The sequence below is a fragment of the Sorex araneus genome, chromosome 3 (assembly GCF_027595985.1).
Source record: "Sorex araneus isolate mSorAra2 chromosome 3, mSorAra2.pri, whole genome shotgun sequence".
NCBI lineage: Eukaryota > Metazoa > Chordata > Mammalia > Eulipotyphla > Soricidae > Sorex > Sorex araneus.
This window is the reverse complement of record NC_073304.1, coordinates 67,712,675-67,730,587: the sequence shown is the minus strand read 5'-3', so window position 1 is coordinate 67,730,587 and position 17,913 is coordinate 67,712,675. Positions and strand designations below refer to the sequence as shown.

The following is a 17,913-nucleotide window of genomic DNA, read 5'->3' as shown; positions in this document are numbered from 1 at the left end:
TGTGTAGATGAACCATAGCTTCTTTATTCAGCCATCTATACTTGGACGCTGGGGGTGTTTTCAGATTTGGGCTATTGTGAATAATGCTGCAATGAACAGAGGTGTGTGGATGTCTTTTCTGGACAGATTTTTTGGCCATTGGGGGAGATGCCAACAAGTTTCGAATTGCTGGGTCACATGGCAGCTCAAGTTTTAAATTTTGAAAAGTATTCATACTATTTTTCAAAAAAGGTTGGACCTGTCAACATTCCCTCCAGCAGTGGAAAACTGTTTCTTTCCCCCAGCATTCATACCAACACTACTTGCATAGGTTCTTTGTGATATGTGCCAGTCTCACTGGTGTGAGATGATATTTCATTGTTGTTTTACATTTCCTTGATGACAAGTGATGCAGGTCTTTTTTTAAAAATACCTGATGGCCATCTGAATGTCTTCTTAGAGGAAGTGTCAATTTGTCAATTATCCATAGATACCAGTGATCCTAATTGGCACCAAAAAATTAAAGTGAATGACACACTAAAATAAAGCACTCAGATGAACATATGTTGAGAAGAATATTTATTTGTTACTGAAAATACACAAAGGTAAAGGTTGCCTAGCTGCTGATTCTCCATAGTACAGCAGGATACTGTAATAAAGGCTGAAAATATATGTTATATAAGGTGGTTTACATTTCTAAGGCATTTAGGCTTAAGAGCAATAGGCATGCCTAGCTCCATTTATTTGACTTGAAATATACAGAGGCACCACATACAGAAAAAGGATTGGGTACTGTACAGAAAATTTCCTTCATGAATTTGTGTCTTTGAATCATGTATCTATTCCCTTCATCCCCAAATATTTATTTTTTCACATGAGTTTGGAGTTGTTCATAGAACACTGATAATAATCTACTCTTCAAGAGTTTGTTTATAATGACATCACCAATGGGACACACAAAACAGAACTACTTCATGGACAGGTTCTGTAGACTCTTACCAAATTGAGGTTCCAAGTAGGAAAAACACCAATTTGCAAAGGCACAGTGGAGACAGGTTTAATGCATTAAATATAACATGAATCATTCACAATAACAAGTTTAGTGTTTCAGGGAACTTTTGTTAATACAACACAGTTGGTCATACAAAATACAAATGCTTCTGTTGATTTGTCTTGGCAAACTCAGATACATCAACAGTGCTAACAGTTTAACAGCTTTGTTCTCATCTGACAGAAAATAATGGCAGTTCTGCAAGGCAAATGTTAAACCTGACCGTATGTATTTATTAATTCCACAGTGTTTTGACAGATTATAGGGGATGGAACTCAGAGGATGCTGACACGCTCACTGAGGGCTTTCATCTCCATTTCTTCAGTCTCAGGACTGTCACTATGGCTAGCACTTGGGTTGATCAGGTGTGTGGGGTACTGCATCCCCTGCTCGCCTGCGTACTGCTCCCACCTCAAGTCGTCACTTTCATGGGTGATATAGCGTTCCCCAATCTTGCATTCCAGCTCTCGTAAATCTAACCAGGTCTGATAATCCTGAGCAAGAAATCCCAAAATATTACCATGGTGATGATTAAAACATTAAAACACTTTCATGTTTTCAAGTTGTTGTCAGTTTCCACAACCAATGAGGTATCTTTTCTTTTTTACTCTGTGCTGTGCTTTCATGAAACGCCCTGCAGTGACGGCATCATAACCAAAGCTCACCACTTTGCCTACCCTTAACTGCAAATCTATATAGTTTATATCCTGTCATGCATCAAAGAGGCGATTCATGCCTGCAGCCAAGCAATGAAGAATATTGGTATCCATCTGAAAAGTAAAGCCTACAAGTAATGGTGCAATATTTCAGAGTGTTATTTTCTTCAACGTTAATGAAATATGAAAAGGAACAAATTCAGAAAACAAACATATGCATATACTTTATATTTTCCATGATTCGTTCCATAAATGTTAGCTTAGAATTTAAAAATACTGCATTGAGACAAGTACAGTGCATGACCAGATGGGCATCAATTTGGACATTTATCAGGATTACATATACAGATGCTCTTAAAATCTGGTCCCTACAGTTTTGTTATGACTTTTACTTCTTTTGGTTTGTGGTACTGGTAGGGAGGAATGTCTAGAAAAAAAACCAAAAACCTAAACTGCTATTATATTCTAATGCTGCATGCATTTTGGCAAGAAATCTGATCTTAGAACTACACTTTTAAGATAAGAAAAATGTCATATGTAATATAAAAATATGTAAATATTTGAAGCCATTTCATTTTATTGAGAAAATACCCAATATTTTTTTACCTGTAGCCAAGGGTGACTCAAGGTCTTATCCACACTATACCGCTTTCTCATTTTCACTTGCAGTAAGTTATTAATAAGATCAATGGCTGAAAAAAATTGGTAAAAATAGATGACACATTTAAAACATATGCACACTCTAATTAGTGTATTTCACATCTTCTCTTTCACACAGTTAAATGCAACTTAGTGATAGCAGTCAATAGAACCTGAGGAAAATTCCTCTTGAGATTTCCAAAAACTTGGCCTTTATTTTTGATGTTAAAAATGGAACTGGAAATAACTGTAGAGGATGGAATATAACTTTTGTGAATACTTTGGTAATTTTCTTTTGATTAGGTATATAACTTTTGTGAATACTTTGGTAATTTTCTTTTGGTTATAAAGTTTTCTAAAGTATAGCTATGTTTTAGCAAATGACACTGAAATGTTTTTCACACTCATGACAGAATGAAAAAAATATTCAAATGAAGGCATTTACTAATTTTTATAAGAATCAAAACACATAATGGGGTTTATAATCTGTAATTTAAAGTCAAACATCTGATTACCATGCTTAGAAGGGAAAAATATGGATATAACATGGGCCATGACAAAAGACTAGAGACTAAAGATCTATGGCCCAATTGGAAAAACTTTTGTCTCTTTCCATTTGCTTTAAAAATAAGCAACCAAGAGGCTGGAAAAGTTTCTCAGTGGAAAAGCTTCTCATATATGATGCCCTGGGTTTGACAGCCAAAATCACACTATAAACAAAACAAAAAACAATGACACAATGAACCTGAAGGGATTCATATATTGTTATTTTTGAAAAAGATGAATAAAATAAATCATATCAATTCATTATTTTCTCAGGGAGTGTAGAAAGATGCATAGTGAAAATATTGTATTAGAAACAGTTTATCCAACCCTGGATTTGCCTGTGATTGAGATTCTGAAAGGGATATCACTGTACCACTGTATCACTGTCATCCTGTTGATCATCAATTTGCTTGAGTGGGTGCCAGTAACATCTCCATTTGTCCTAGCCCTGAGATTTTAGCAGCCTCTCTTTACTTGTTCTTTCCAGCGGTGTCGCATTGGAAGGTAAGGGAATGAGACCCATCACTGTTACTGTATTTGGCATATTGAATACGCCACGAAGAGCTTGCCAGGCTCTGCTGTGTAGGAAGGATGCTCTTGGTACTTTGCCAGGTTCTCTGAGAGGAAGAACTAGGCTATAAGAGGTCTGGAAGCTTTGTTTTATAGTCTCTGGATCCTGGCCATTGATGGGACTACACGGGCACTGGGGGCAGTTTATGGTTGTGACTGCCTAGCTACTGGAAAATGGGGGATCTGGGTGGAGGAGGCCCAGTCCCAACCCGAGCAGGCTAGAAATTTTTTTCTTAGTTATCTAGCTCACAAAGCAGTTTGCTTAACAACAGTACCATGCAATAGAGTCCTCAATTTCACATATTTGACTATGAAATTGAGGATTCTATATCCATTCAATATAATGGTATATATTTCTAGTATATACCATTAATTGCTATTTTATCACATGTATTATGTATTCCATTCATTCTTATGATAACTGCACATTTTTTTTTATTCGAGCACTTTCTTCCCCAAAAAGAGCTTAGTAAAATCTCCAAACTAATGAAGTATTCAAATTTCACTAGAGAATTCATTACCTCCTTAATACCAAACCTGGTGGCTATGTTTCCTAAGAGAAAAATTGTTCTGTCAAAAATTTTAATAAATTTGGTAGCTGATAACTATTTTGAGTAAATACCCCAATTTCCCAAACTATCAACGTGATTTGGACTATACAATACGATGCACAGACCTGAAAAAAAAAGTCATGGGAACTCAGTAATTATCAGGAGCAAAGATTGTGTCATTCAATTAGAATCAAAATCCTTTTTATGAAGCAAAGAAAAGTGACTTATACAGACTTCTCATAATCTAGATTTGTGTATTTCTGACACTAATGTCCCAAGTTTTTTTTTTTTTTGCCTTGAAAGAAATAGAATCAAACACCTAAAACTTCTTTGATTGAAGAAAGGAAACGCAATAGCACACATTTAAATGCATGTGTCTACACTTGTCCTTAGCCAGGACTTTAGAAAACACTGTACTTAGTACAATTTCAAGTTCCAGGCATGTGTTCTCAGAAAGCTTTTCAAGTATAAGTTCTCTCTGTGAACTGTGTATTGGGTATGTGCTTTAAAACATCCATTCACATGATTTACTCACTGGTGAGTAAAGTGCACCTTCCATTCTGGCTGCTGTGAAGTCACACAGCAAAAATGGAAGCTGAAGGGTGAAGGGAGAGCTTATGTGCTACTGTAAGCATTCCATGGCATTACGCTTCCCTTGTCACTGCAGGGAATAAATACATGCTATTAATTCACTCATTCTGCTTTGAATTCTATAATTAGGAAGGTAGGAGTATAGTAACCCAACAAAAGGTCTGGTTTGTGCCCAAATAGGCCCCAACGGTGAGCCACACTGCCTAATGGGGAGGGAAGTACTGCCAGAGGAGAAACTACAAGTGTTAGAGGGAATGGAATAGGTGAAGATGAAATAAAGTATTCTACTGAATGAAGCATACAATCACACATCTGATATAGCCGCAGTAGTCAGGCGACCTAAATAAGCACAGCAAGGTAGTGGCAAGTACTTCCAAGAGAAAACAGTGAAGGATGTAAGGAGAGACTGAGGAGGATTGTGTGTGTGTGTGTGTGTGTGTGTGTGTGTGTGTGTTTACAATATATTCTGTGGTTCTTGGCGGCAGAAAAATAAAATGATAAACTATGGAATATTGGAAACCATAGCTAAGTATTGGGAAACTGGTGTTATTTGAAAAAAAAATTCTACCAGTAGTGTTTGAGAGCTCCGACCTTATTGTTACTGTCAGGCCAACATCAAGTCCCACAGAATTCAACATTAATCTCAACATCCAAATGCTTGTAGCAAATGTCTTTTTCAGATAATAAAACATTTCAAAAGTGTTATTTATTGACCATGTTCCTCAAAGAATGATAGATATCATTCATTTATTTCAGTGTACACACACACACACACACACACATGCACACTTACACACAGCCCTTTATTTTGTTCAATGGTTAGTATTCAAAGAACATCATTCACAATGTAATCAGACTCCCCCTCCTATGATAGAGGGTAATTATTTTAGCTTTTCCCAATTCCAAATGTAATGTTTATCTGCTACCAATCAATGCATTAGGAACCTTTTCTCAAGACTGCTTCATGACTTTCCTAGATCACACCTGCCAATGCTTTAGCAACCAATTATTCTATGAAGTAGATTGACAGATAAGCATGTTTGCTTATAGAAGAACTGCTACATTAGTTTTACTATTACCACGGCACCACCACCACCACTACTACTTCTACTACTACTACACTACTACTACAACTACTATTTTATTTTTAGACCATACTTAGCAGTGAATAGGGCTTACTCCTGGCTCTGTGCTCAGGGCTCACCCTGGAGATGCTTGAGGGACTGAATGAAGGACTGGAGATTATAATATGCAGGACTGGAGATTAAAATAGGCCTAGCCACACAGAAGGTAAGTACTTGAACCCCTGTAATATCTTTTCTTTATTAGCTTTATTAGCTAATTACATTAGTTAATAGGATGTTACCTAACTAGTTAGTATTAGTTGCATTATTAAATATATATCAATACATTATATATTAATATTAGTTATATTATTAATATTAGATACATTAGTTAATAGGATATGATCTTTTCTAAAGGATACTATTGTAGGAGTCATTTTTATCCAAAAGTTTTGTTATGGTTAAGACACATGAATTATTTTGTTTTGGGGCTACAACCAGCAATGCTCAGGGGTTATTCCTGTCTCTGTGCTCTTAAATCACTCCTGGCAGTGTTCAGACACATCAATTTTTTGACAATGCTAATTTTACCAATCCTGCAGTTCTGTTTTAAATAATAAAATGAAACTATTCTTGAGTAATAGATTCTATGTAAATAAATACTGGCTAATATTGACTTTTAGTAATTTCTTTCTAAAGACCAGGAGGTGTTTTCTAAATATTTGCAAACTATTCAATCATTTATCCTAGGATTTTGTCAGGGGTAAATATTTGTGTTCTTGTTGAGTGATTTCAGAATTCACTCTTTCCCACTTCTAGAAATTCAGAGAAGTCTGGCCTGTCTTATGCATCTTGGTATCTGTTTTAGCTCCCTTTTATTTATTACAAATTATTCACAGTAGCTTTAAGAGTTTAGGTATAATGTTCAATTCTGAACATTTGTCCTAGTTTATAGCTGCCGTGAAATGCCCTTTTTGGATGAACCCACTAGTTCCAGCAGAATGCTGTGTATAAAGGAGAATCCAACAGCCGAAGACTGCTGGAATGAAGCAGCTACAGCTGCCCCAGAAGGAAGCTGAGTAAAGATTTTGTAAAAAGTGCATCTAGGGTTTTAATTCTAGTTCTAAAACTCAAATCAAGATTCTAAAATCTAACCTAGAGGGAATGGGGCAGGGCATGCCACTGGACTTCCGGTAAGGGGAGGAGGGTGAGAAAGTGACCACAGAAGGAGACAAAATGTCATAGTTAAGACTTTCCCTCAAAAACAAAAGAAAATGGGACACAACTCCACAGTGGGAGAAATGAAAGGAAGAAGGACAAGGACAATGGAATGGGAAGGTGGCAGGACTAGTCCCAGCAAAGGGGCAGGATGCAGTTGTCACTGCGGGGAAGGAAGATATCTGCTGACTCCAGTTTACTTGCCACCCCATGAAGATTTGGAGCGCATGAAGAAAGGAATATTTAGAAAGAAGGGATTGCTTCAGAAATCCTGGCCCTTGTGCTCACTGCCACATACAGAGGAAAGCACAAACAGCCAAACAGATGCCTCTTACGAGATGGACTTGGACTGCAGCACCGTGCTAGGCTCTGCTGTTGAGGACAGTAAGGAGATGCCATTTGGCTTTGGGGCCACACCAAGTTCAGAGCTAGGGGGTTGTTCCCAGGAGTGCTTGGGGGACCATCAGAGGCAGGAGGAGCAGAATCTGGGATTCTACTTGCGATGCACATGCTTGAGTTTGACTATGTCCCTGGCCCCAACAGATGCCACCCTAACCAGCAGTAGTTAAGCTATACCCAAAGTTTTGTAAGAAATCATATTCTTCTATTCTTTTGTGTCAATCCTTGTTATTCATACCTTGCTTCCCAATTAACTCTCTGTTTCAAGTACCGATCTCTGCCTCTCCCACCTCTACATCCTCAAGAAAACAGGAACAAAACAGTCAGTGGCTGATTCTCCTATTTGCAGTGAATATGATACCAACAATTTCAGGGAGATGAAGGATTATTTTCTGACAATGCCTGTCTATTTATTCTGGGAGTTCACTTTCCAAATACTATTCTAAGAGTTGTGTTCTCATCTCTATCCTTAAGCAATTCTTTGTTCCTTATAATTATTATTAAGTTGTCTGAAGGCCAAACTCTGAACACCATGGATAGTCATAATGGGTCAACATAGAAAGTCTTTCCTTTTTCTGGTTGAAAACGTTTGAAACAATCGTATGGTTTAAATTTTATGTTTGGAAAACTTCCTACACTTAGCTGGAGTGATAGCACAGGGGATAGGGTGTTTGCCTTGCAAGCAGCCGACCTGGGTTCAATTCCTCCATTCTTCTTGGAGAGCCAGGCAAGCTACCGAGAGTATCCTGCCTGCATGGAAGAACCTGGCAAGCTACTCATGGCGTATTAGATTTGCCAAAAACAGGAACAACAAGACTCACAATGGAGATGTTACTGGTGCCCGCTTGAGCAAATCGATGAACAATGGGATGACAGTGCTATCAATGCTATGAGAAATTCTATAAATTAGAAAGAGATGACAAAGAAAATTTTTTCTAAGTCCAATTAAAAAATTTACTTTATTTTTGCTGCAATTAATTCTTGACTAATACAGTTTTTTTCCCCTAGCTTCCTATATAGCAATTTCTCTCATGTCCCATGAGTTGAGAGACTAAAATACAAGGAAACTGAACAGAAAATTTTATCAAATGTTCTGTTTTGCCAGAATAGGCCTTTTACCAGATGTTATGATAGCAAGAGAAGTTCTGTACAGCCTGTTTGCCAGGTGCACAAGTAGATTTGAACAAAACCAACACTGAATGGTATATGCAGGTGTTGACAAGGCTTTATGTTTCAATATGAAAAGAAACATTCCTACATAGTGTATATAGTATGGATTCCATTTTCTCTTCATATCAAAACACCAAATTATCTTTGAAATTGCAGGAACCATACTGCGGTCATTCTCTACTTCATAGTGAATGCCATGTGAATGAAACAATAGGTTCTGTGTATGTCGAAGCTACATTTGCATGTACCACTGGCTATTGCAAAACTGAATTGTATCCAAAGTTTGGTGGAGAAAAATCAGGGAGTTGGACGCAATTGGGATTTAATTAGTCTCTCAGACTGTACCTCACTGAGCTTAAAGATGTCTTATCTTTAATTATCTTAATGTAAACTTGTCCCCTCCCATTCTTCTGGTCCTCAACTTCACACAGATGTGCATTTATTCTGGCAGAAAAATTTTAGGACTGTTTCAAATAAAATATGTCATTTATCGTATCTGAAAAATGTGCCTAAATAGCATTTGGCAGATTAGCTGTATTGATTAGAAATTTTAAATGTCCCTTTACAACTCTAAGGTTTAAAATCTAGATTTGGTACATACAGTTCGTAAAATTTTGACTAAATATTTCCCTAGGTGCCAGGATCACAGGATCAGTGATTTCTCAGAGAAAATCAGAATGCTGCCGAGAATGTCTGCAAGAAACATGATGTTTATTTCAATTTGTACTAGAGGAGAAAAATTGCCTATGAACCTCCCAGCGTTCACCTGTTTAGTCACAGGACTTCTCATCTTTAATTTCCCCATTATTCTTTCTCCACCTCCACATGTTTCATGTGCATATGTTCAAGGTAAAACCAGATCACATGTATTATGATGGAGTGCTCACCTGTCAACCTCTGAGCTCCTTGGCTTCAAGGGAGTTTTTTTTTTTTTTTTTTTCATTTGCACTCCACCTTATTGCGTGTCACGGTGTGCTGCTCAGTTCTCCCTTTGGTTTGCTTCATGCTGATGGTAAGTTGTGTATTTATTTTAAAAAATCATTTTGCAACCCTTCACATTCCAGCTCTCAACCTAGAAAGCTGTTGCCCAGCAACCCTGACTGGGACGTTCCTCTCAGGGGCTGGAGCCAGAGGCTGCCGGCAGCAAACAAGGCTGCTGGAAGTCATCATCTCACTAGTTCCTGAGTCAATTATGGCAATCCAATGAAGTGCAAGACCTTTAGAGACCCAGTTGCTGTCTCTCTTTCCCCAGTTCTCTGCAGAAATTTATTCTATCAGTGCTTATTCCCTGGGTTTACTTTCAATTTCATTTCCCTCGGAAGACTAGCCACTCAACCTTGGAAATGAATATCTGATAAACACAAGCCAACAGTAGTCTCTCAGCTAAAGTCAAAGAGATTCAAAAATTAAAGCAGGTATCAAAATGTTCTGATACTTGGGGTTATTTTTTCACTCCACATTCAAATCTTTTAGAAGGTTTTTCTCTCTTGTTTTGTTTTTGGGGCCACACCTGGTGGTACGTGGGGTTAGTACTGGTTCTGCACTCAGGAGTGAACCCTGGTGGGCTTGGGGGAACTGTATAGGATGCCAAGGATCGAACCCAAGCTGGCTGTGTGCAAGGAAAGTAACTTATCAACTGTATTGTCTTTTTGGACTCAGGTTTTTTCTCTTTTGAATGATAGTACACAAGCCAAAGATCAAGTATAAATCTTTAGAAGAGAGGCCTCAGGTATTGGTATTTTTCATGGGTAAATAAGCCCCCAGGAACATCTAGTATATGTAGGTAGAGTTGAGAGTGAATGTGCTCTGTAGTGCTTCTGTGAATTTTATTTCACACACACACACACACACAATGGATACACAATCTGAAGTGCCTAAAGTTGGTAGATCTTGGACAGGTCTCAAGTGTCTGTATTTTAATGGCTTCCAATGGCATCTTATGCAATTTCAGTAGTAAGGAGCTAGAGATACGGCAACCCTGAAAGTTGCTAAATAATAATTTAATGCTGTTCAAGGGACTTCAGAACAGAATATAAAGGCAGAGGAAAGTATCTACCATCAGTCCAATATTATTTAGTATTCTGTCCCTCTTGGAGAGCCCAGAAAACTCCTGAGAGTATCCCACCTGCACACGGCAGAGCCTGGCAAGCTACCCGTGGCATATTCGATTTGCCAAAAACAGCAACAAGTCTCACAATGGAGATGTTACTGGTACCCGCTTGAGCAAATCGATGAACAATGGGACAACAGTGCGATAGTGCAGTGTTATTCTCAAATTAAGACGTGGAAAAATTTAGGTAATTTTCTACTCAAAACATACTAAAGTGAAGAGCAAATGTATTGGATCATACAAATAAATATCACAATTACTACAGTCTGGTAAGATAACAATTAATCTATTTAGGTTCCACCTCCCCATCCTCATCCAAAATGGTAGAAGTGTGAACTAGAAAATTAAAGCATGCATGAGAAAGAATTCAGAGTTCTCAATTCATAATGAACTCAGCACAAATCAATTTACAGTCCCCAAATCAAATGTTATTTTATGCCACACTAAAAGAAATGTGTTTTAATAATGAGGGGAGTGGTGGCTTCAATTTATTCTTAGACTCTGTGAACATTGAGTCAGAACCATTTGAGGTTTTAGAAAAACAGAAACGAAGAGGAGAATGTTTGGATCAGAGTGAACAAGAGGCTGAAAGAAAGAACTGACTGTCCAGGAGAAAAGAAGTTTCTGGGTGACAAGATGGCTACTCTCAAACCTCTGAGCAGCATCTTTATGTCAGGAAGAGTACTGGCTTATTCTGTCCCTGGGTATAAAAACAGAGATATATTTCCCCCCTCTGTGTAAGGGTCAAATAAAGCAGAAATAGGACTGTTTTTAAAACTGTATATTTTCCATATATGGAAAAAATTAAGATTACTCTGGATTGGTATCAGGAGATATGGTTTAGATGTAGCACTATAGCACTGTCATCCTGTCGTTCATTGATTTGCTCGAGTGGGCACCAGTAACATCTCCATTGTGAGACTTGTTACTGTTTTTGGCATATAGAATATGCCATGGGTAGCTTGCCAGGCTCTGCTGTGTGGGCGGGATATTCTCGGTAGCTTGCGGGGCTCTCCAAGAGAAACAGAGGAGTCGAATCTGTGCAAGGCGAACGCCTTACCTGATGTGCTATCGCTCCAGTCCATGGTTTAGATAGGATTTTTTGTCCAAAATTTTGATATAGTATTTTGTATTTTTTGATTGGTATCATGAGATATGGTTTAGAAAAAGAATTTTTCATCCTAAATTTTCATATATTATTTTGTATTTTTATTATGGAGTAAAAAGAAGCAGTAGGTCAGGTGGGGGTCCCTTGACAGTGAGTGTTGAGAAATCAATATACTAAGAAGAGATCTGAAAAGTTCTCATAACAGATCTGAGCTGAGTTCCAGAGAATGTCAGATCAAAGCCTAAGGCCAAGAGTCCTCGAGAGACCCAGAGACCTATCACAGGATCTTTCAGCAGGATAAAAAGGCATAAGACCACCTGTCCATTTTAGTTAACAATGCCCTAGAGATGAACTCTTATTTGTACAAAATCCTCACACCTGGACACTATGGAAAAGTCCTATACGCCAGCTTTGTAAAGCTATCCTTAGGATTCATACTTTCTTTACTGGGCTCTGCATTTCTCTGGAGAAGCCTGCTTTCTCTCTTGTTTCTTTCTCCTCACTCATTTCTTTGTACAATTTCTCTTTCTGGAAATTCCTTTCTGCATGAATAAACCATGAACCTGGGGAAACGTGGTGGAGATAAGGAGAATTTTTCCCGCTTTTCAGTGATGAATATAATCTGACTTCAGTTCCAAAACCATGGCTCCCTCAAAAGTCTAGTGGGGGGGGGGATTCATTTCCTTTGCTGAGCTGATCAAAGGGGGTCTCAGGTAAAACCTCACCATTGCCTTAGTGGGGCCAATCATGTAAAAGATTAAGGAGACTTTCATAAGTCTTGAAGCTCCTGGGGTATTTCATAGGCAAGGAATCAAGACAGCAGAAATATTGGCTTGGTTGTGACTGTCTCTTCCTCTGCCATTCCCCACTCACTTCGCTAGCAACAAAAGCAACTTAGACTATTTCACCTCATTGGCTCCTTATGCTGACATATCCAAATACATTTAGCTATCAAGCTATCATAATTTAACTTCATCATGCTACCCAATCAGAAGTGAAATTTTAATTGTATAATTGGACTATATATCAGAAATATTTCCATTGGGGAAGAAAGCAATAGGACTTTGAATATTTATGATGTCAATATTCTTATTAAATTTTTGCTGTGTCTCAAAAGCATCATTTGTTAGAGAAAACCTAGTTATTATAGTTTACTTTTCTATCCAATCTTCATTTTCTGCTAGTGGGATATTTTTAGATACTATTTCCTTTTGATTTTTTTATTTGATCAATAGGTTTAAAAAATTGTAAGCTACTGGTTCATAATTTTAAAGTTCTTTATATTAGAAAAAAATCCATGCTTTGTTTTTGCTTTAATAAAACACAAACAATTCCAAACTTCAACTAGAGATTTAAAAAAAAAAAAAACAGTAATCCCCCTAGGAAGTTCTGGCCCATTTAATTCACTTCAGTTTTTCAATCATGATTAAATTTCCTGGCACCCAGTCAGGTATTTTTAAGCATTTCACTGGCTAGCCCCTTTGTAACTCTTCCGTCCTGTTATGTCTGACAGTGGTGCTAATATGTTGACAAATCAATCTATTCATTAATATTCAGCACGCTTACTGGATCTGCAAGTCTTATTAAGTGTTACAAACAGTTTAATTATTAAAATGATAATTATCTGTCTTTTGTTTTGCATACCATTGGATTTCTGGGTCTCATCTCCCTAAGATTTATTTTCAATGGAGTTTATTTTTTGTTTTGAACAATATGTAGTGAAATAGGGACCTACAGCTGGTTCCTTTTCACGGCAAAGTGCTACTTCCAACTTAAGTGTTTAGCGTTCTGGAACACTGTTGGATTCTGAAAACATACCATGTGGTAAATGGTGCGAGGTTTTTATTTAGCTTTGCTTTGTTTCTGTGCTGGCAGTATTTTTCATCTCGTTTCAATGGGGAGGGGGGACACATTTGTGATCCATTTTATTTTAATCTGTCACAATGAATGGCATATTTTTGCTTTTAAAATAAAATTTAGATGCTCTGATACATTAAGTGGTATACTGTTATAGTCTTTCTATGCCCTGATCTGCCATAGATTATCTACAACATACATAAATTTGAGCAGAGAACTGAGAACAACAGAAAGACTAAATGACAGGAAATAATAAATTAGAACTATATATTTAATAGATTATTATTTAAGTTAAATAAAAACAACTAAATTATTTTATGCAACATGTTACACATTATCAGTAAAGAGAGGTAGAAATATTATTGAGGCTGTGGGAGAATAGAAGTAAAAATTCCAGTCACTGGTGCACCATAATAATTTACTCAAAGTAAAGAAAGATAAGCTATAGGATTAATGCAAGGGCATTTCCTTCCTCTTGTGTGTGTATATATATATATATATAGGTATATGTATATATATATACCTATATATGTGTGTATATCAAGTCTTTGAACTTGAGCTTAATTCTTGATAATACCAACTAATCATGTGATTCTGAGGCTGAGCAGTAACAACACAGCAGGTGGCTTGAGAATAGGTGCTTTTTTGGATTTCACCTGTGAACACAGAAAATGATCTTTGTCTGCAGGGGTTAGGGCTGGTTGTGAGACAATTTCCGAACTTGGCTCTGTGTTGATTACTGCCTGCTTGTCTCCCTAATGGCATATGAAAGAATATCAAAACTCAGGAGAAAAACTATAGTAACTCATCTGGTGATCTTCGGAGTCTAATACTAACCTGCTTCTAATTTACTGTGTCTCTAATTGAACTCATCAATTCAATTTGATGATGGGAAGGTACTTCTACTTTAATAAATGCTTTTTCAGTGCAGCTTGTTTGTTATCATTCTAGTAAGATGGCTTGCATGGAAACAAATTATATCTCCCTTTCCAAGCTATACCATCCACTTTATTGGCTTACACATGCCACTTCTCTTCTTCCTCTAAGAATAATAAAAGATGCATACTAAAACAAAATTGCAACAAAAAGGATGAATAATAAAGTCACACAAAAATTATATGATTTATATGTTATAATTTTGAGCAACTGAAGGGATGTAGGAAAAGCTAAATTGTTTTGACAGTATTACATTAAAAATCTTTCTTTGTGTAGGCAAGAGAGTGCCTTGAATTACATCTTCTCAGTTATGATGTTATAGAAAAGCCATTGGTGTTACTGGAAAAGAAATATAACCTTATAGCTCTTCAGTGACAACATTCATTAATAAAATGTTATATGCTTCAGTGTAGGAAAAATTTGATCAGATATGGAAGAATTATAGTTGAATTAAAGGCCATACAGAATGGTTTATTTTCCTCCATACATTTCTGTTCAATGTGGAAAAGAGCTAAATATCAGTGAAATGAATTCAGAATGAAAAATAAAAATTCTCATCTCAGTTTTAGACCTACTCTATGGAGACTATTGAGATTAACTCTCCTATTTAAATTTTTCCTCCTATTCTCTCTATACTTTTAAATAATACACTATTCTTTGTGCTTAATTCATTAACTTTATGCTAGTGCGCTACATAATCCATGTATTGATGTCAGTTTGAGAATTGCTAAGAGGTCCATGATGAAGTCTTTAGAAACTTTTATAGCTATTTGACACATTTTTATTATATTTTACAAAGTACATTTATTTGAAAATTAAAATAAAAAGGACCCTTTATCACAGACATTTTGAGAAGAACTACTTTAAAATGATTTCTTCCATGAAGTAGAATAAACCTCTTCATTTTAGTTTATTCATATTGTCCTCCTCCCAATTATTCTGGTTGTGTTTTCATGTTGGTCACCTTTGTAACTTAAAAAAATATATGGTACGATATGGGATATAAATATATATATATGCATAAATTTAATTAAAAGTGCTAACTCAGATTGGTAAATGACATTTAAATATATATCCTGACTCATTCGTCTAGGCTGAAGCCTATTAAATCCTAGGGAAATTAGGGATTGTCACATTCTAGGCCTTCCCAGTGTTGCTTAAGTTTTATATCATTATTTACAGACATTATATGGTTAGATATGCCAGGTCCAAAAGCAGTTCGATACGCTTGGTCTAAAGTTATCTAAAATTTAAAGTTAAGCATGGTAGGTAGAATAACTATTATTAACTGTCAGACTCCAGGATTGTAACTCATGCTTGCTGCTACATATATACATATATATGTATTACAATGTTATCATCTGACATTTCTAAACCTATCACCACTCACTTAATAAAAAATATTCAAGTGTTTAAAGATTATTCTTTTCTCACAGTCTTTTGAATTCTCCAAATCATGACGTATATATTAGCTGCTTTCTAAAATAAAATTACACATCGTGATGCATTTCCTGGAATTTCATATTTTTCTTGTATATTCTTGAAATAAGAAGGTTGTGATTCTTTTCCTAAAATCACCATTTTCAGGGTAATCTATAGTGAAATGAGTTTGACATTTGCAGCAAACTGCATGTACTAATATTAAATATCAGTATACGCAATTAATATTTTTAAAAATGAGGGCTCTGAGAGATATTACAGCTGGTAGGGTGTAGGATGACATTACTTTGTCCTTTCCCTCCTTGCCACAAGTAGCTTGTCCCGGTTTTCCCCGGAGTTTAGGCTTACCCCAGGCACACCCATCAAGGTGTTCCCGAATCTCTCCCATCCCTTTGTTTAGCTATAATCACTTCTCCATGCTCTCTTCCCCAAAAGAGTTAATCCGCGGCTTTCCCTTAATCTGACTCTGCTAATTTATAAGGTCAGACCTTCCTAGGATACTGAATTTATATTATATAAGTTAATATTGCCTTTCTCCTCTTCTTGTGCCTTTTGAATAATTTACTTTAAAGCAATGTCCTTTTTGTATGGACACGAGAAGGCAATATCATGTTTCTGTAACTTGGGATTTAATTGGCCTTGAATATTATTCCCTCCTGGGCATCTGCTTTCTCCACTTAAGCCTCAGTTGCCCTCAGTTCCTAGCACCCCAAAAACAGGGTCCCAATGAGGGACAGGAAGGATCCAGGGCAAGTGGTGAGTTATGTGCTACCCTGGCATCGAGATGGGCCTGGCCAAAGTGCCTAATTCTTAACTATAAGTTAAGAACTTAATCATAGACAAATACTGTCATGATTCAAAAGTAATGACGAGACTAGGACCCTGCTAGGGATAGGAAAGACTGATCTGGCCTGAGCACTGTAGTCTGAGATTGAGATGGCCCCAGGAGAGCAATTCCGTAAGCTTTAATGCATCTCTTATTGTGTCCATACAAAATGAGTAATATTATGAATTCTTATATGTTTGCTGGATGAGGAGAAGAGAAACACACTCATGGGACTCCGCCCTTGGGTGGATCCTCCTGCTGAAAGAGAATTAAGTCCTAGGAGAAGCATCCCCTAAGGGAAGGAAAGGAACCTTACCCTATTGATGGTGACCACACCTATGTGTACGCCCCAACCCCCTCATGCTGTGGAGATTTAACTAGGCTGTAAGAGTGGGTTGGGGGGCCAGATCCACAGGGCCAGATCCACAGATCCAGAGAGAGACTGAGAGCAGGAGAGAAGCAGAGAGAGAGAGAACGAAATAAACTGATCGAGCAACCAGTCTGCCCTTCTTCCGTCGCCTGCCCTTGACCAACGGCACACACAGCGGTTCCGGGGCACCGAACTCGGGCGGTGAGACAGAGCCGCCCGGAGAGCCCGCGAGTGCTCGCACCCCTCGGCGAGCTTTAGTTTTTTACAGTAGGGTACTTGTCTTGCACATGGCCAACCTGGGCTGATTCATAGCACTACATATGGTCCCCTGAGCACAGAGTCGGGAGTAAGCTCCGAGCACAATAAAACTTTAGGAACAAGAAGGGGATTTTATAATTGATCTAAATTTGAATATGAACATAGTTAAAACTCTTTTGAGTCCTCTAAGTTGTCAGATTTTTCAGTGAGCTGAGCACAGCCCTAGAGCAAGCATCAACGGAACATTCAGAACTTCCTGACAGTCCCAGCATGGAGAGGCTATAGGAGTGTCCTGCCTTTTTGAATGGGAATCTCCATTAAAAAAACTGTGGGAGCCACACCCAGCAGTACCGGGGGAGGAGCATACAGTGCTGTACCACTAGAATTGCATGCGAGTCCTACACTATCCTTTTTTCTCCACCAATTTTATCAGCCTTGCCTAGCTGTGTTCAGGGTTTATGCCGGCTCTGTGCTCAGGGATACCTCCTCGTGAGACTCAGGTATATATTGCCTTCCCAGGGCTGAAAATGTGCAAGGCAAGCTCCTAACACCTGTTCTATCTCTAGGGCCTCTA

The 17,913-nt window shown here is 37.6% G+C and overlaps 1 protein-coding gene across 2 annotated transcripts in view; it reads right to left on the bottom strand.

The window, feature by feature from the left end:
• Nucleotides 1-549: 549 nt before the first annotated feature.
• Nucleotides 550-17,913, bottom strand: part of PRKD1 (protein kinase D1) — a 291,270-nt gene continuing 273,906 nt past the window's right edge. For both annotated transcript variants that reach the window (XM_055133298.1, XM_012934798.2), the window contains 2 exons: nucleotides 2,293-2,378; nucleotides 550-1,524 (listed from right to left, as the gene is read on the bottom strand). In XM_055133298.1, the coding sequence (XP_054989273.1) occupies nucleotides 1,306-1,524; nucleotides 2,293-2,378 (305 nt within the window). In that variant the 3' untranslated portion in view covers nucleotides 550-1,305. The remainder of the gene's footprint in view (nucleotides 1,525-2,292; nucleotides 2,379-17,913) is intronic.